Here is a 12,586-nt window from a genome sequence, read left to right as displayed (position 1 = left end):
TAACTTTAGTTCTCAAGGATGTGATGGTCTCTTCTGGATTCCGGGGCACTTACACTCATGCACAAGCACACACGCGTAATTTAAAACAATGTTTAAGCTTCAAGTATTATGGTTAACTAGTGGGTTTAGCTTTCAGCACAAAAGACCTGATATGCTCCATAGCAAACTGTGTTCATGGTTGCCCAGTGTCAGGAGGACGCATGTCTCTAACAGCTGCAGTCCATCAGGTACCCTGCGTGCTGTCGTGGCTAACATGAAGTGGGAATACCCTTGTTCCTATGGGAGATTGGGCACAGTTAGTACCCGAGTTTTCAGCTCAGCCAGCCCCTCAGTCGTCAAGGTGCAGTGTATTCAACTGTGGGATGTGCCTGACTTCCTCTTCTCTCCTCCACCAGGGTTCCTCCGTTTACAAAGTCTTTCCTGGCTGGTACAAGAGAGGCAACGTCCACTGGCCATCCTGACCTCCCACTTGGTCATCCCCCATGCTCTGTTGGGGTCTTTCTACTCTAAAGGTAGAGTCTGACCCATCCAACCTAAGACGGCTCAGGACTTTCACCCACTAGAGCACAGCAAGATTGACACTAAGCTCTGAGATGTGGTCATAAAGAACGATGCAGCCTCTGGCTTGTTGACTGGAATGCTTTGATCCTCATAAAACATAATCAAACACAAAGTCTGAGTCTCTTGAATCCACCCTGCTGCCAGCAAACTAAGCCATAGAGAGCATGCATGTCAGGGCTCCCGCTGCAGCCCTTGTGTAGGGGTCATCTAACCTTCAGGTACTACCAGATCTCAGATGTGACATCATTGCAGACACTGAACCTTCCCAGAGGAGTCCCCAAATAAGCATGGGACAGAGAGAGGCCATCCCCACAGTGCCACCTTTGAATTCCTGCCAGTTGGCTCCAGTGTGTCTGATAAACTGGTGGTTGTTTTCTACTGCTAGACTGGAGTAGTCTGTCAAATAGCCACAGCAAGTAAAAGACCTGTTGTCTTTAATCCTTCCAGAAAGTGGACAGTAAGGAAAGAGCAACTAGCCAGGCCTGGTGGCTCTTACCTGTGATCCCAGGACTCAGGAGACTGAGGCAAGAAGTTTATTCATGAATTGGAGGCCAACTTGGGTTGCAGAGTAAGACAGTTTCAAAAAGGAAAAACAAACAAACAAAAGACAAATAAGTAAAGGCAAGGGTGGAGGATGCTGTTACAAACAAAATTTTTTTTAAAATTATAAACTAAAACTATGAACAAAGACTAGAAGCCTGTTCTCTGCTTGGCCTTGGTGATGAGCTACGTCAACAACTAATGCAAGGCAGTCTTATGTTTTTACATTTATTTAGTTAGTTAGTGTTGGGACATGGAAGTCAGAGGTCTCTTCTTCCACTGTGTGAGTTCCTGGGCTTGGCAGCAAGTGTCCACAAGCTAAGTCACTTTGTAGGCCTATTTTTTATTTTTATTTTATATGTATTTGTTTGAGACAAGATCTCAAGTAGCCCAGTCTGGTCTGGGACTTATTGTGTATAACAGAGGATGGCCTTGAACTCCTAATCCTCCTGCCTCTACCTCCAAAGTGCTGCTGTTACAGGCAATTCCACGCCAGCTGCTCAAGTGGCATTGCTTTGCTCTGAGTCAGACCACACTATAGCAGGAAGTCAGTGAAGAACAAGGAACACCAAGTCAGTTTAACCTCTGGCCCAAGATGACACTAATCATCATTGTTTCAACCTCTATACAGTGATTGTTGAAAAGTCTGTTTTCCTACAGGTACATATAAAGTATAAATAGATGAAAAGGACTCTAATTTGCTTTAAAATGGATATGTGGGGGCGTGGTTGGGTATAGATGGAATGAGATTGACATATGTTCATAATCGCTGAAACCAGACATAGCTAATAGAGCCGATCTCATTGCCATCTATCCTTCTGAACACACTTGAAGCTTCAAATAAGAGGAATGTTAACAAGAGGGAGTGAGAGGACCAGTCTTTGTTGCCTGGTTCTTCCAGACCTGGGTTTGTTGCTAACTGGTTGCCAGGCTTAAGATAGATCTGAACATGCCTTTCTTTCTGGAAGCCTGAGTCTTCTGGAGATCCCTACCCAAGTGTGGTGGGTTTCTCACACAGAAGCAGACTAGGAGAACACTCCTCAAATTAGCATCATTTTTTTTTTTTTTTTTTTTTTTTGGTGACTACAAATCCCCTGAGGAAAGAACTGTCTTCCTTGACAATGCATTTTGAGTGCTAGGGACACAGGGACCATCAGCAAATTCTTGCATTTGACTAAGAAATCCAAACCGAGCATGGTGGCTCATGGTGCCTGTAAATCCCAGGTGCCTGGGGTGGTCGAGACAGGAGGATCAGGAATTTGAGGTTAGCCTTGACTACAGGAGACACTTTTAAGAAGGGGTGGATGGGAACTGTCAGTTCAGGGTTAATTCCCCAGTTTACTTTGAATGTTAAGTAGTGTTTAGTTTTCAGTCTTGAAATACATCTGTCAGCAGAAGATAGACAAATGGGCTGCGTGTTGCTATGCAGAAGACACGCTTTGGAAGATTCTCTTTGCTTGTGGATCCTCTCTCCCCTAAAGAAAGCGATTAACTCATGCAGCAGCCTGCTGCTCTTGCTTGGTTTTGGCTATGTCACCGAGCCCAAAATAGAAAGTTCTTTTACTGCAGAGCAAAGCAGGAGGTTTAAATTTATCAATTCAAGAACAAAGGGTAGCATTATGCTGGCTTTTCTAGGATAGCGAGTAGAGAGAGAGAAAGCCTGTTTCATCAGGAGTGATCGGACACTGGCAGGGGCTGGGACCGGAGACAATCTTCCACTGTGGGAAGCTGGGAACGTGTCCCCCCTCCCCTCCCCCGTCTTCCCCACAGCCTCCTCCCGACAGTCTCACTTCTTTCCGTACACGGGAAAGCAGCTGAGCCATCGGGAAATGTGCTCCAGAAATCGCTGACGTTATCAGACTGGGGACAATTCTCAGAATCAAAAACCTGTTCTCAGCTTCAAGAGGAATCAGTACCTGGCCACAGAGCCAGGAAGGGTCACCTTTTGTCTGTGAAATGGTCAAATGGCTTAACTGAATCTATCATTGGGAAGAGTGTGGGAAGGTGCACATTGTATTACTAGGGGAGGAGCAAACTGTGCTGTCTGTCTGGAGAGTGGCCTGACAACAGGACTCTCAGATCAGAGAAGCATGAACACCAGAGAGTGAATATCCAGAGGGTCTCGGGTCTCTGGCTGGTGCGAGTGCAGGAACTGTTGATGACATCACAGATGTGCTGTGTGGCAGAGCAAAGCCTTGGAGATGGTGTTGGTCATCCATGAGAGAGTGAGGGGATGGGGGACCATGGTACATTTATGGTTTGGATGTACCCATCATTGCGAGTAACCCACAGCAATGTGCAGTGATGTGGTTGGACATCAGTTAATGTTAAACACAGAAAAGGTCCTAAACAATTACATGCAACCAGTACCCCATTTGTAAAGCTAAACATAATTTTTTAAAAAAAAGTACTCTTTCGGAATATATCTAGAAACAATGAAAACATGAAAAGAAAGCAAGGGGATGATCATAGATCAAGATGGTGCCCTTGGAGGGGGAGGAGAGGGAGATGACAGGCTCTGGTTAGATATTGATTACTGATTACATTATTAAAATAATAAATTTATTACCTATACAATAAGATTGGACCATCCACTTGCCACTATTGAGGACTGTCATGAGCCAGGGATTATGGTGCGATTCTGCATCCCTAATGTTAGCAAAGCAGCAGCCAAGTAGAGATGCACCACTCCTAAGCATCTGTCCTGAGATAAAGCCAGAGACACAAACTTCGAGGCCAGCCTGATCTACAAGAGCTAGAGCTAGTTCCAGGACAGGCTCCAAAGCCACAGAGAAACTCTGTCTCAAAAAAACCAAAAAAAAAAAAAAAAAAACCCAGAAAGACAGGCACAACTGTTTATGTATGTATGTGGTATGAATTGTGTGATGTGTATGTGTATGTTGTTGTTTTTCTGAGACTCCATCTTAAAAATAATGTTAATAAACAGCTCATAGCCTGGCGTTGGTGGCGCACGCCTTTAATCCCAGCACTCGGGAGGCGGAGGCAGGCGGGATCTCTGAGTTCAAGGCCAGCCTGGTCTACAAGAGCTAGTTCCAGGACAGGCTCTAGAAACTACAGGGAAACCCTGTCTCGAAAAACCAAAAATAAATAAATAAATAAATAAAAATAAATAAATAAATAACAGCTCATATAAGATAGACTGCCAGCCACAGGCCAAGACCTTCCCATGGACTTTTTTTTTTTTTTTTTTTTTTTTTTTTTTTTTTTGGTTTTGATGTTTTGAGACAGAGTTTCTCTGTAGCTTTGGAGCAGTCCTGGAACTCGCTCTCCATAGCTGGCCTTAAACTCACAGAGATCCGCCTGCCTCTGCCTCCTGAGTGCTGGGATTAATGGCGTGCACCACTACCTCCCAGCTATATGGGCCTTTCTAAAATTTTATTTTTTATTATATGTGTTTCTTTGTGTGGATATGTGCAGGTGCCCTCAGTGTCGGATCTCTAAGAGCTGGACTTATAGGCAATGTGAGCCCTCATGATATGGGTGCTGGAAATCAAACTGGGGTCTTCTGAAAAAAATAGTGCATGCTTTTAGCCACCGAAAACCATCTCTCTGACATAGGCTGTTGTTTGTTCGGGACTAGGTCTCACCTGGTAACTTTGGCTGTATTGGGACTCACATTGTAGACAGGCTGGCCTCGATCAGATCCACCTCCCCTCCCTGCTCCAAAGAATTGGGATTAAAGGTGTGTGCTACCACACCCAGCCAGGTCATTTATTTAAAGAGTAAACTCACCCTGTGAGAATGGTGCCGCTGAGGAAGCGCTGAAGTTTGGGGTTAAATAACCCATACAACACAGAGATCAGTTTTTAAAAGTGCCTTGAACATGGCTTCCAGGGGCTGTTCAAAGTGTGGGTCCTCCTAGAGTCCGTTGTCCCCGACTCAGAGATGGCTATTAGAAGAATGTGTGGTCTCTGTGAGAACAGAGCTGAGAACTGAGCAGCCTTATGGGGGACCTAAAGCCCACACAGAAATCCCAGGGGTAGCTGAGCCAGAGTACACACAAGGTGGCTAACCAGCAAAGACGGAGAACACACATGAGTGGCTGGGACCCCCATGCCTCTGAGGGGTTCTGATGAGCCCTTGATGAAAGGAAAACTCAGTAATTAGAGGGCTAAGATGCTTTATTCATGGTTTGACAACCTTGACTCCCATCAACTGTTGAAGGATTGGTCTCAGAGTCTTCAGTAGAGAGGAGGAGGGTGTGTGCAGCCATGAGACAGAGCCAAGGGCATAGCTGCGGTCTTTTCTCGTCTCTCATGCTTTAAATATAAGCTCTGATGTGATCAAAGCACCAGAGATAAAATGCCTTTCTCAGACTAAGCAGACAGGATCTGGTGTCCAATTTGGACAAGACAGTGGAAAACAGACTCAAGGGGGAAAAAATCTCTTGGCCTCAGCACTGGTACACGGGGGTTGAAGAATCTGACACCTTAACATTGTGAACAAATGTAGACATGGTTTCCTATGTTCTCTCCAAGCACTGAGAATAGACTAGATATGCTTTTAAGAAGGAATGGTTTCGGGGGCTGGAGCGATGGCTCAGAGGTTAAGAGCACTGGCTGCTCTTCCAAAGGTCCTGAGTTCAATTCCCAGCAACCACATGGTGGCTCACAACCATCTGTACTGAGATCTGGTGTGCGGGCATCCATCGAGGCAGAATGTTGTATACATAATAAATAAATAAATAAATAAATAAATAATCTTAAAAAAAAAAAGAAGGAATGGTTTCTAACAGTTCTGTTCTTCTCAGCTAAAGAATTCCGGGTTATCTTTCAAGATGGCACTCAAGCCTCAGCTTCTGCAGAAAGACTTTCCCAATGTCACCAAGCAATGTCCTCTCTCTTGGGTGCATGATTAATAAATGATCTGTTTACCTATTGCACTGTCTGCCTCCCTGCGGGAACCTGAGCTCAGTGGCCTGTGTCATAGTTACATGTCTTAGCACCGTGATAAAATACCTGATAGGATCAATTCAAGGGAGGAACAATTCATCTGGACTCATGGTTTCAGAAGTTGCATCTCTTGTGATAGGGAAGGCTTGTGGCTGAGCAGGCGCAGCTGGAACCAGGGTCTGGGCTGTTACTGTGTAAGGCCTGCCCCTTGCAAGCTATACTAGCCTGGCCCACCATCTAAGGGTCCTAAAGTCTCCCTGAATAATACCTAGCACTAGGGAACAAACACTGCGATTGACCAGGCATGGTTATGTGTGCTTATAATCCAAGCACTTTGGAAAGAACAACAAATTTCAGGAGCCTGTAGGACACATCTCAGACTTAAATGATAATGTTCGGTCATGGCCCCACAAAGTGTTATGGCCATCTCTTAATGCAAAGTTATTTGCTTTTAGTTCAACCTGAATATTCCACATAGTATAACAACCCACCCACCACTGTTCAGAAATTCAAAGTTTCTTCTGGGACTCAAGGCAATCTTTCAGCTGTGAGACCTCGTGGAAGACAAAAGTACTCCCAGCACACAGTGGCACAGAGTGACATATCCGGCCCCAGTGGGAAGAACAGGAATGCAGCAGCATGCTGTAGCAAATCAAGACCCAAATTGAGCAGGAGAACAAGTCCTGCGGTGGCATGGCCATGTGATGGCATCACATGAGCTCCTTAGGCTGGGTTGTCACTGCTCCAGCGGCACTAACTGGGGACCAAGTGTTCGGATCCATGAGCCTATGGGGGACATTTCTTATCTAGGCCACCACAGTGGTGAGCTGGAAGCAGAGAAGGTTGGAAGAAGAGTCTGGGTTAGCATCTTCAAAGGCCTGTCTCTGGAGAGTTACTTCTACCCATGGGACCCACCTCTTAAAGGTCCCACCACCTGCCAAAACAACACCCCAGCCAGAAAAGAAGTACTTAAAACAAGAGCCTGTGAGGGGCATTTTGAACTCAAGCCAGACAGGCTATGGATTATGCCTTTGAGTTCTCCTCCCTTCCCCTCTATCTTCCTGTCACCTTTTACTCCTTGTGTTCCCACGCCTGTCATGGTGACACACACATGCAGTCCAGAATTCAGAATCACCCAGTTGAGTTCTAGCTAGGCTACAGAGCAAGTCTGAGGCTACTCTGGGCAATATAGTCAGGCATTCTCTCAAAATGATTTAGGCTGATTATTGGAACTGAGAGCTTTAGAGGTTTTGGAATCTTAGTCTTCTAGAATCTCTGGAGCTAGGAACCAAATTTCTTTTTGGAAAGCAGGTACTTGAGAGAATCATAATTGTAAAGGTTAAGGTCCTTTTTACAGAAAGAAGAAAAAAGTAGATGAAAAAGAAAATGCCAGCTTGTAGAACACTATAAGCAGACTAACCCAGAAATGTGTATCTAAAAGTGGGGAAATGTGAGTCACACATGCTGGTTGAGTCAGTGACAGCAGCCAAGTTGTAGCATTGTATTATAACACTGCAGGACGCCAGTGCTGGGCAACGGGAATCTCTCCAGATTATATTTTACAGCTGCATGTGAATCTAGAATTTCTCAGGCTGGAGAGATAATTCAGCAGTTAAGAGCACTGGCTACTCTTCCAGAGGACCATGGTCCAGTTCCCAAACCCACATGGCAGCTCACAACTGTCTGTAACTCCAGTTCCAAGGGATCTGACACCCTCACACGGACATACATGCAGGCAAAACACCAATGAACATAAATAAATCATTAAAATTTATCAATAGCTGGGTGGCGGTGGTGCATACCTTTAATCCCAGCAATAGGGAGGCAGACGCAGGCGGATCTCTGTGAGTTCGAGCCTGGTCTAAAAGAGCTAGTTCCAGGACAGGCTCCAAAACTACAGAGAAACCTTGTCTCAAAAAACCAAAAAAAAAATTAATAAAAAAATGTCTATTAAACAACAACAAGCCAGGCGGTGGTGGGGCACTCCTTTAATCCCAGCACTTGGGAGGCAGAGGCAGATGGATCTCTGTGAGTGAGTTCAAGGCCAACCTGGTGAACAGAGCATGTTTCAGGACAACCAGGGATACACAGAAAAACCCTGTCTCAAAAAACAAACAAACAAAAACTAAACAAAACCAGAAAACAAATGCTGTCTCTTCGTGATGTTAGTGATTGACAGAGGCGCATAATCTTTTGTCTGTTCCCCCCAAAGATGAGGCAAGTAATCAGCATGCTTCCTCTGAGAAGTGACCTTCAGCTTGTAGACACCAAGTCACTCATCACTTTCTTCTGCATTCATTATCTGTTCCTTCTTTTGTTTTGGGACTCAATTCCATTGTCATCCCCCAGAATCAGAATTTAGCGATGAACATAGAAAGACTAGAGAGGTGACTCAATGGGCACTTGGCCATTGAGCCTGATGACACCAATTGCACCACAGGGATTCACACAGTGGAATGGGAGAACCAACTCCTGCAAGTGGCTCTTTCACTCACACACAAACAATTTAAATTTTAAAAATGAATGCATAGTAATAAAAGTAATAAAACCATCTTGCTTGCTGGTTCCTCTGTCACCTTAGAGAACAAACATTCCTGAGAAGAGACAGATGAGCTCTGTGGACCTATGAATCATAGAGCATTTGCCTGGCGTGGGAGAGGCACTGGGTTTGATGTCCAGCGCTACAGAAGGGAAGAAAAACGCGAGAGGGGGGTAGAGAGAAAGAAAGAAATGAGGAGAAAAGAAAACAAAAAAGATGAGGAAGAGAGACCTAAAGCCATCAGAGAGTTTCATCCAGACACAAGGGAGCATCCTAAAGCAAAGGCTAAGAGTAGCAACACGTGGGAAAGAACAGCTTGGGCGCAGGGGCAGAGGGGAGGGAAGATAAGAAGCCCAAGATGTGAGGACAGAGACTGCGAGAAGAAAGGCAGGAGAAAAGACAAGTTGGAATCATCTCTGCTTTTTCAAGACAGTGTTTTTCTTTGTAGCCCTGGCTGTCCTGGAACTTGCTTTTTAGACTAGGCTGTCCTCAAACTTATATAGATCTGCCTGCCTCTGCCTCCTGAGTGCTGGGACTAAAGGCATGTGCTACCACTTCGGGCAACGAGTTGGAATCTTGGGACGCCTGGTGAGGAGGCAAATGAGAAGGTCACAACAGATCTGGTGTTCCTTTCCATAAAGAAGGGGGTACGTGCCATCCTCGGGCGCAGTGGAATCGTTAGCTGGCCTGGCTGTGAGGTTTTAGTTCTTCCTCAGTATTTTACTTTTCCTCTATGTGTGTATTTGCACATGCTCAGAGAACAACCTTCAGTGCTCTCCTTTCACCCTGTGGTTCCCAGGATCAAGGTCAGGTCGTCAGACTGGCAGCAAGTGCCTTAGCCACTGAGCCATCTCTCGGGCCCCTAGCTGTGAGTTCTTCGAACCTATGACTCTCCGAAGATATGTTCTGTCTACTTGGATGTCCTGGATGTTTTCTTTTCATGGTCACAGAGGTAATATGTACTCATTACAGAAGAATCAAGTAAGCACAGACTTAAAAAGAAAAGAAAATCCCACTCCACTATTAGTACCTCCTGTGTAGCTTGCTGAAGTTTCTCAGAAGCATGTATTTGTAAAAGACGCTTCACAAAGTTGTGTCATACAAATGACTGTTGTTTCCATTTGCTTGCTTAGAGTCAGGGTCTCACAGTGCAGCCCAGGTTGGCCTCAAGCACACAATCCCCACTGCCTCGGCCTCCTTCATGCTTTGTGTCCAGGTGTGCCCCACCACACCCAGGTAAACCTACCGGTTTACAAGGTACTTTTACACTGTAACAGTCACCTGTGTCAACAGACATACAACAGTACCCCTGGGAACTGCAGGGCTGGGGCAGTGTTTGTGAGGCTTGTCTTGCCTTCTGCATGGTGAACTTTGCCTTTCTTTCTCCGTGCTGTTTCCCACTGTAACTGAGAACTGCCTGGACGTCATGGGCATCAGGAGGGACGTGATCCTGTCTTTAGTCAAGTGACAGGAGTTGGGAGGAAGGTCATTAGTGTATCTGTGACAAAGTTCCTGGCCACCAAACTTTGACCACATCTATAAAACTCCGTCTAGGTGAAATGGCATCTTTTTTTTTTTTTTTCTGAAGACTACAAAAAGGAAGAGATAGACATCACCGGTTGCCTTGGGTGTGTGGGATGTGTGGTGGGTAGGCAGGTCCAGTCAACCAGAGCATAGTAGGCCTTCTTCCCTGAGCAGAGCCAGGAAGATGTTGGCTGGGGCTCCTGCGGCACCGGAGACGTAGGTGCTAAGAGCATATTCTCCTTTTTAGGTCAGGTGCTCTTTTTAGACGCACAATTTGGAGCTAAGAGGAACATGAGCCTGGCAAAATATTAATTCTTGGATTTATTTCTAAGTAACTGTCTCTATCCAACAGGTCTGATGACGAGGGAAGGAAGGGAGGGAGTGCTCTTTTGTTCTATTCCTACCTTCCTTCTTGCGTGAATTTTCCCTCCCATCTCCACTTGCTGCTATGATTTGATTATATGTGGTGTTTTTTTATATACCTGAGGGACTCTAATGGGCAGTGGGCATATTTAAAATTGGACCTATAATAAAAATGATATAAAACATTATTGGTTATGTATTCTGTGCTGCTCAGTGCTATACCTTTATAATCTCATTTAATGACACTGGTTGTGGAAGCAGAGGCAGGCAGAGCTCTGTGAGTTCTAGGCCATCCTGGTCTACACAGTAAGATCCTGTTGAAAGCAAACAAGAAAAAGAGAAAAGACTGAAGGAAGGGAGGGAGGAAAGGGAGAGGGAGGGTTTGCAAAACAGGGATTTGAACCCAGTCCCATTGAACCTAGAGCTGTTCCTCATACGCCTCTGCTTTCTGTGTCACTTGGGTTAAGTCGGGGAAGGACCACCAACAAAATAAACTTTAGTTGGAGAGAATGCTGGCGAAGTACATCTCATTCCTTCTCCACGTTTAACGTCAGTTTAATATCTTTGCTACGAGTGCCTATTATAAAGCTATTTGCTCAAGGTTATCCACCCCCTGCCCCGCCCCCAGCATCAGATGATTGTTATTTATAGCTGTGTTTAAACATCCCGGGCAACACGGAGTCACGGCACACTGGATTCGTCATCTAAGCCATGATTCTCAAAGATTAACGATTTGTTTCCTTTTGTCCAGAGGGTAAAAGGACAATTCTTTTTCCTTTTAAATTATCTTTTGGCCTTCAAGACAGGGTCTGACGCTGCAATCCCACTTGCCTTGGACTCATTGTGTAACCCAGGCAAGGTCCTTGAGATGGAGGAAATTCTCCTGCCTCATCCTCCTTAGTGCTGACATTACAGGCATGCGATATCACTCCCAGCTGTTTTAAGAATTCATCAGTTCTCAGACTGAGTCATTTGGCTCACATTAGTTGAGACCAGATTAATCAAACCCAACTTTCAGACCCTTTGATTACTTTGAGGCTCTACAGAGTATGAAAGCATTCTTGGTTTCTGCTGAGAGAATGGCAGCCTGGTTAGCATAGTTCTGTATTGTTTATGATCTGGTCTGCCTTATCCCACTGCCTGAATGCTAATGAGAGCTTCCTAGAAGTCATTCCTCAAAAAGTTAAGTCACAGCATCTAATTATTTGGCTGGCAAGATGTTCTAAGTACATATAATTATATCTTCCCTCCATTTTGTGAGGGTGGTGAGCCAAGTAACCTGCATCAAGAGAAAATAAACAACATATTAATGCTACTAGCAAGGAGTGCCTAGCTAGAACCCTCATTATATAACCTTAGCATATATAGTGGGCGTTTAGTACATCCCAACCTGCCAAACTAACATCATCACTGTCTTTGCAGGTGAAAAAACTGTAGGATAAGTGATGCATGCTGGTCCTCTTGTGTATTATCAGGAGCTGTATGACTCTGGCTAAGACCTTGGCAGTATGACGTTCTCAAGCCTGACCACTGACCTTAGAGAGATCCCTTCCATTTCCATTTTGTGTGTCCCTGCTTGCTTCCTACTCTTTGAGACAGGACCAGCTCTCACATGGATCCAAGCCGATGGCAAAGAATAAGAGAAGGCAGCACAGTGACCGTGGCTTTCTAACCATGGGCACCAGACAGTCATCCCTCTGTTATAGCAGTCTTAACTCTTAGACTTCTGTCTGCAATTTGGGGTTGTACACTGCAAACCAGACTCAGAATTGAGCTGACGTGACCTTTCCCCACTCTAGCAGAACAAGTGTGTAAGAAAGCTTCTGGAAGAGTAGATCTCAGGTACTTTTTTCGGGCACACTAGAGGGAGGTACCCAGGGAAAGCAGAATTGGTTAAGCCAGTCCTCCTGGCCAAGCAGGTTGTCCTTGATACAGGAGGATTTTCAGCCCTGCCATTTGTGGATGGGGACACTGAGGCCCTCTCTTAGCTCGTGGGTCAGGGGGATGCCCTAGGAGCTGCGTCTTGCCTGGCATGTGTCAAGCTTGACTGCTCCCCACAAGAGAGCTTAGAAGATCAGCTCTTGCCTTGCCCTTCATGGTTAACCATCCTTTGGCTTCTATACCTCTCAAACCCTGGGGAGAGCAG

General features: G+C 45.3%; 1 protein-coding gene across 5 annotated transcripts in view; it reads left to right on the top strand.

The window, feature by feature from the left end:
• Window positions 1-524, top strand: part of Cdkl3 (cyclin dependent kinase like 3) — an 83,519-nt gene extending 82,995 nt beyond the window's left edge. For all 5 annotated transcript variants that reach the window (XM_038326444.1, XM_038326446.1, XM_038326445.1 and 2 more), the window contains one exon: window positions 396-524. In XM_038326444.1, coding sequence (XP_038182372.1) covers window positions 396-461 — 66 coding nt within the window. In that variant the 3' untranslated portion in view covers window positions 462-524. The remainder of the gene's footprint in view (window positions 1-395) is intronic.
• Window positions 525-12,586: the final 12,062 nt, after the last annotated feature.

The sequence above is a fragment of the Arvicola amphibius genome, chromosome 4 (assembly GCF_903992535.2).
Source record: "Arvicola amphibius chromosome 4, mArvAmp1.2, whole genome shotgun sequence".
NCBI lineage: Eukaryota > Metazoa > Chordata > Mammalia > Rodentia > Cricetidae > Arvicola > Arvicola amphibius.
Note: the sequence above shows the minus strand (reverse complement) of the source record. Positions and strands in the feature narration are given on the sequence as shown.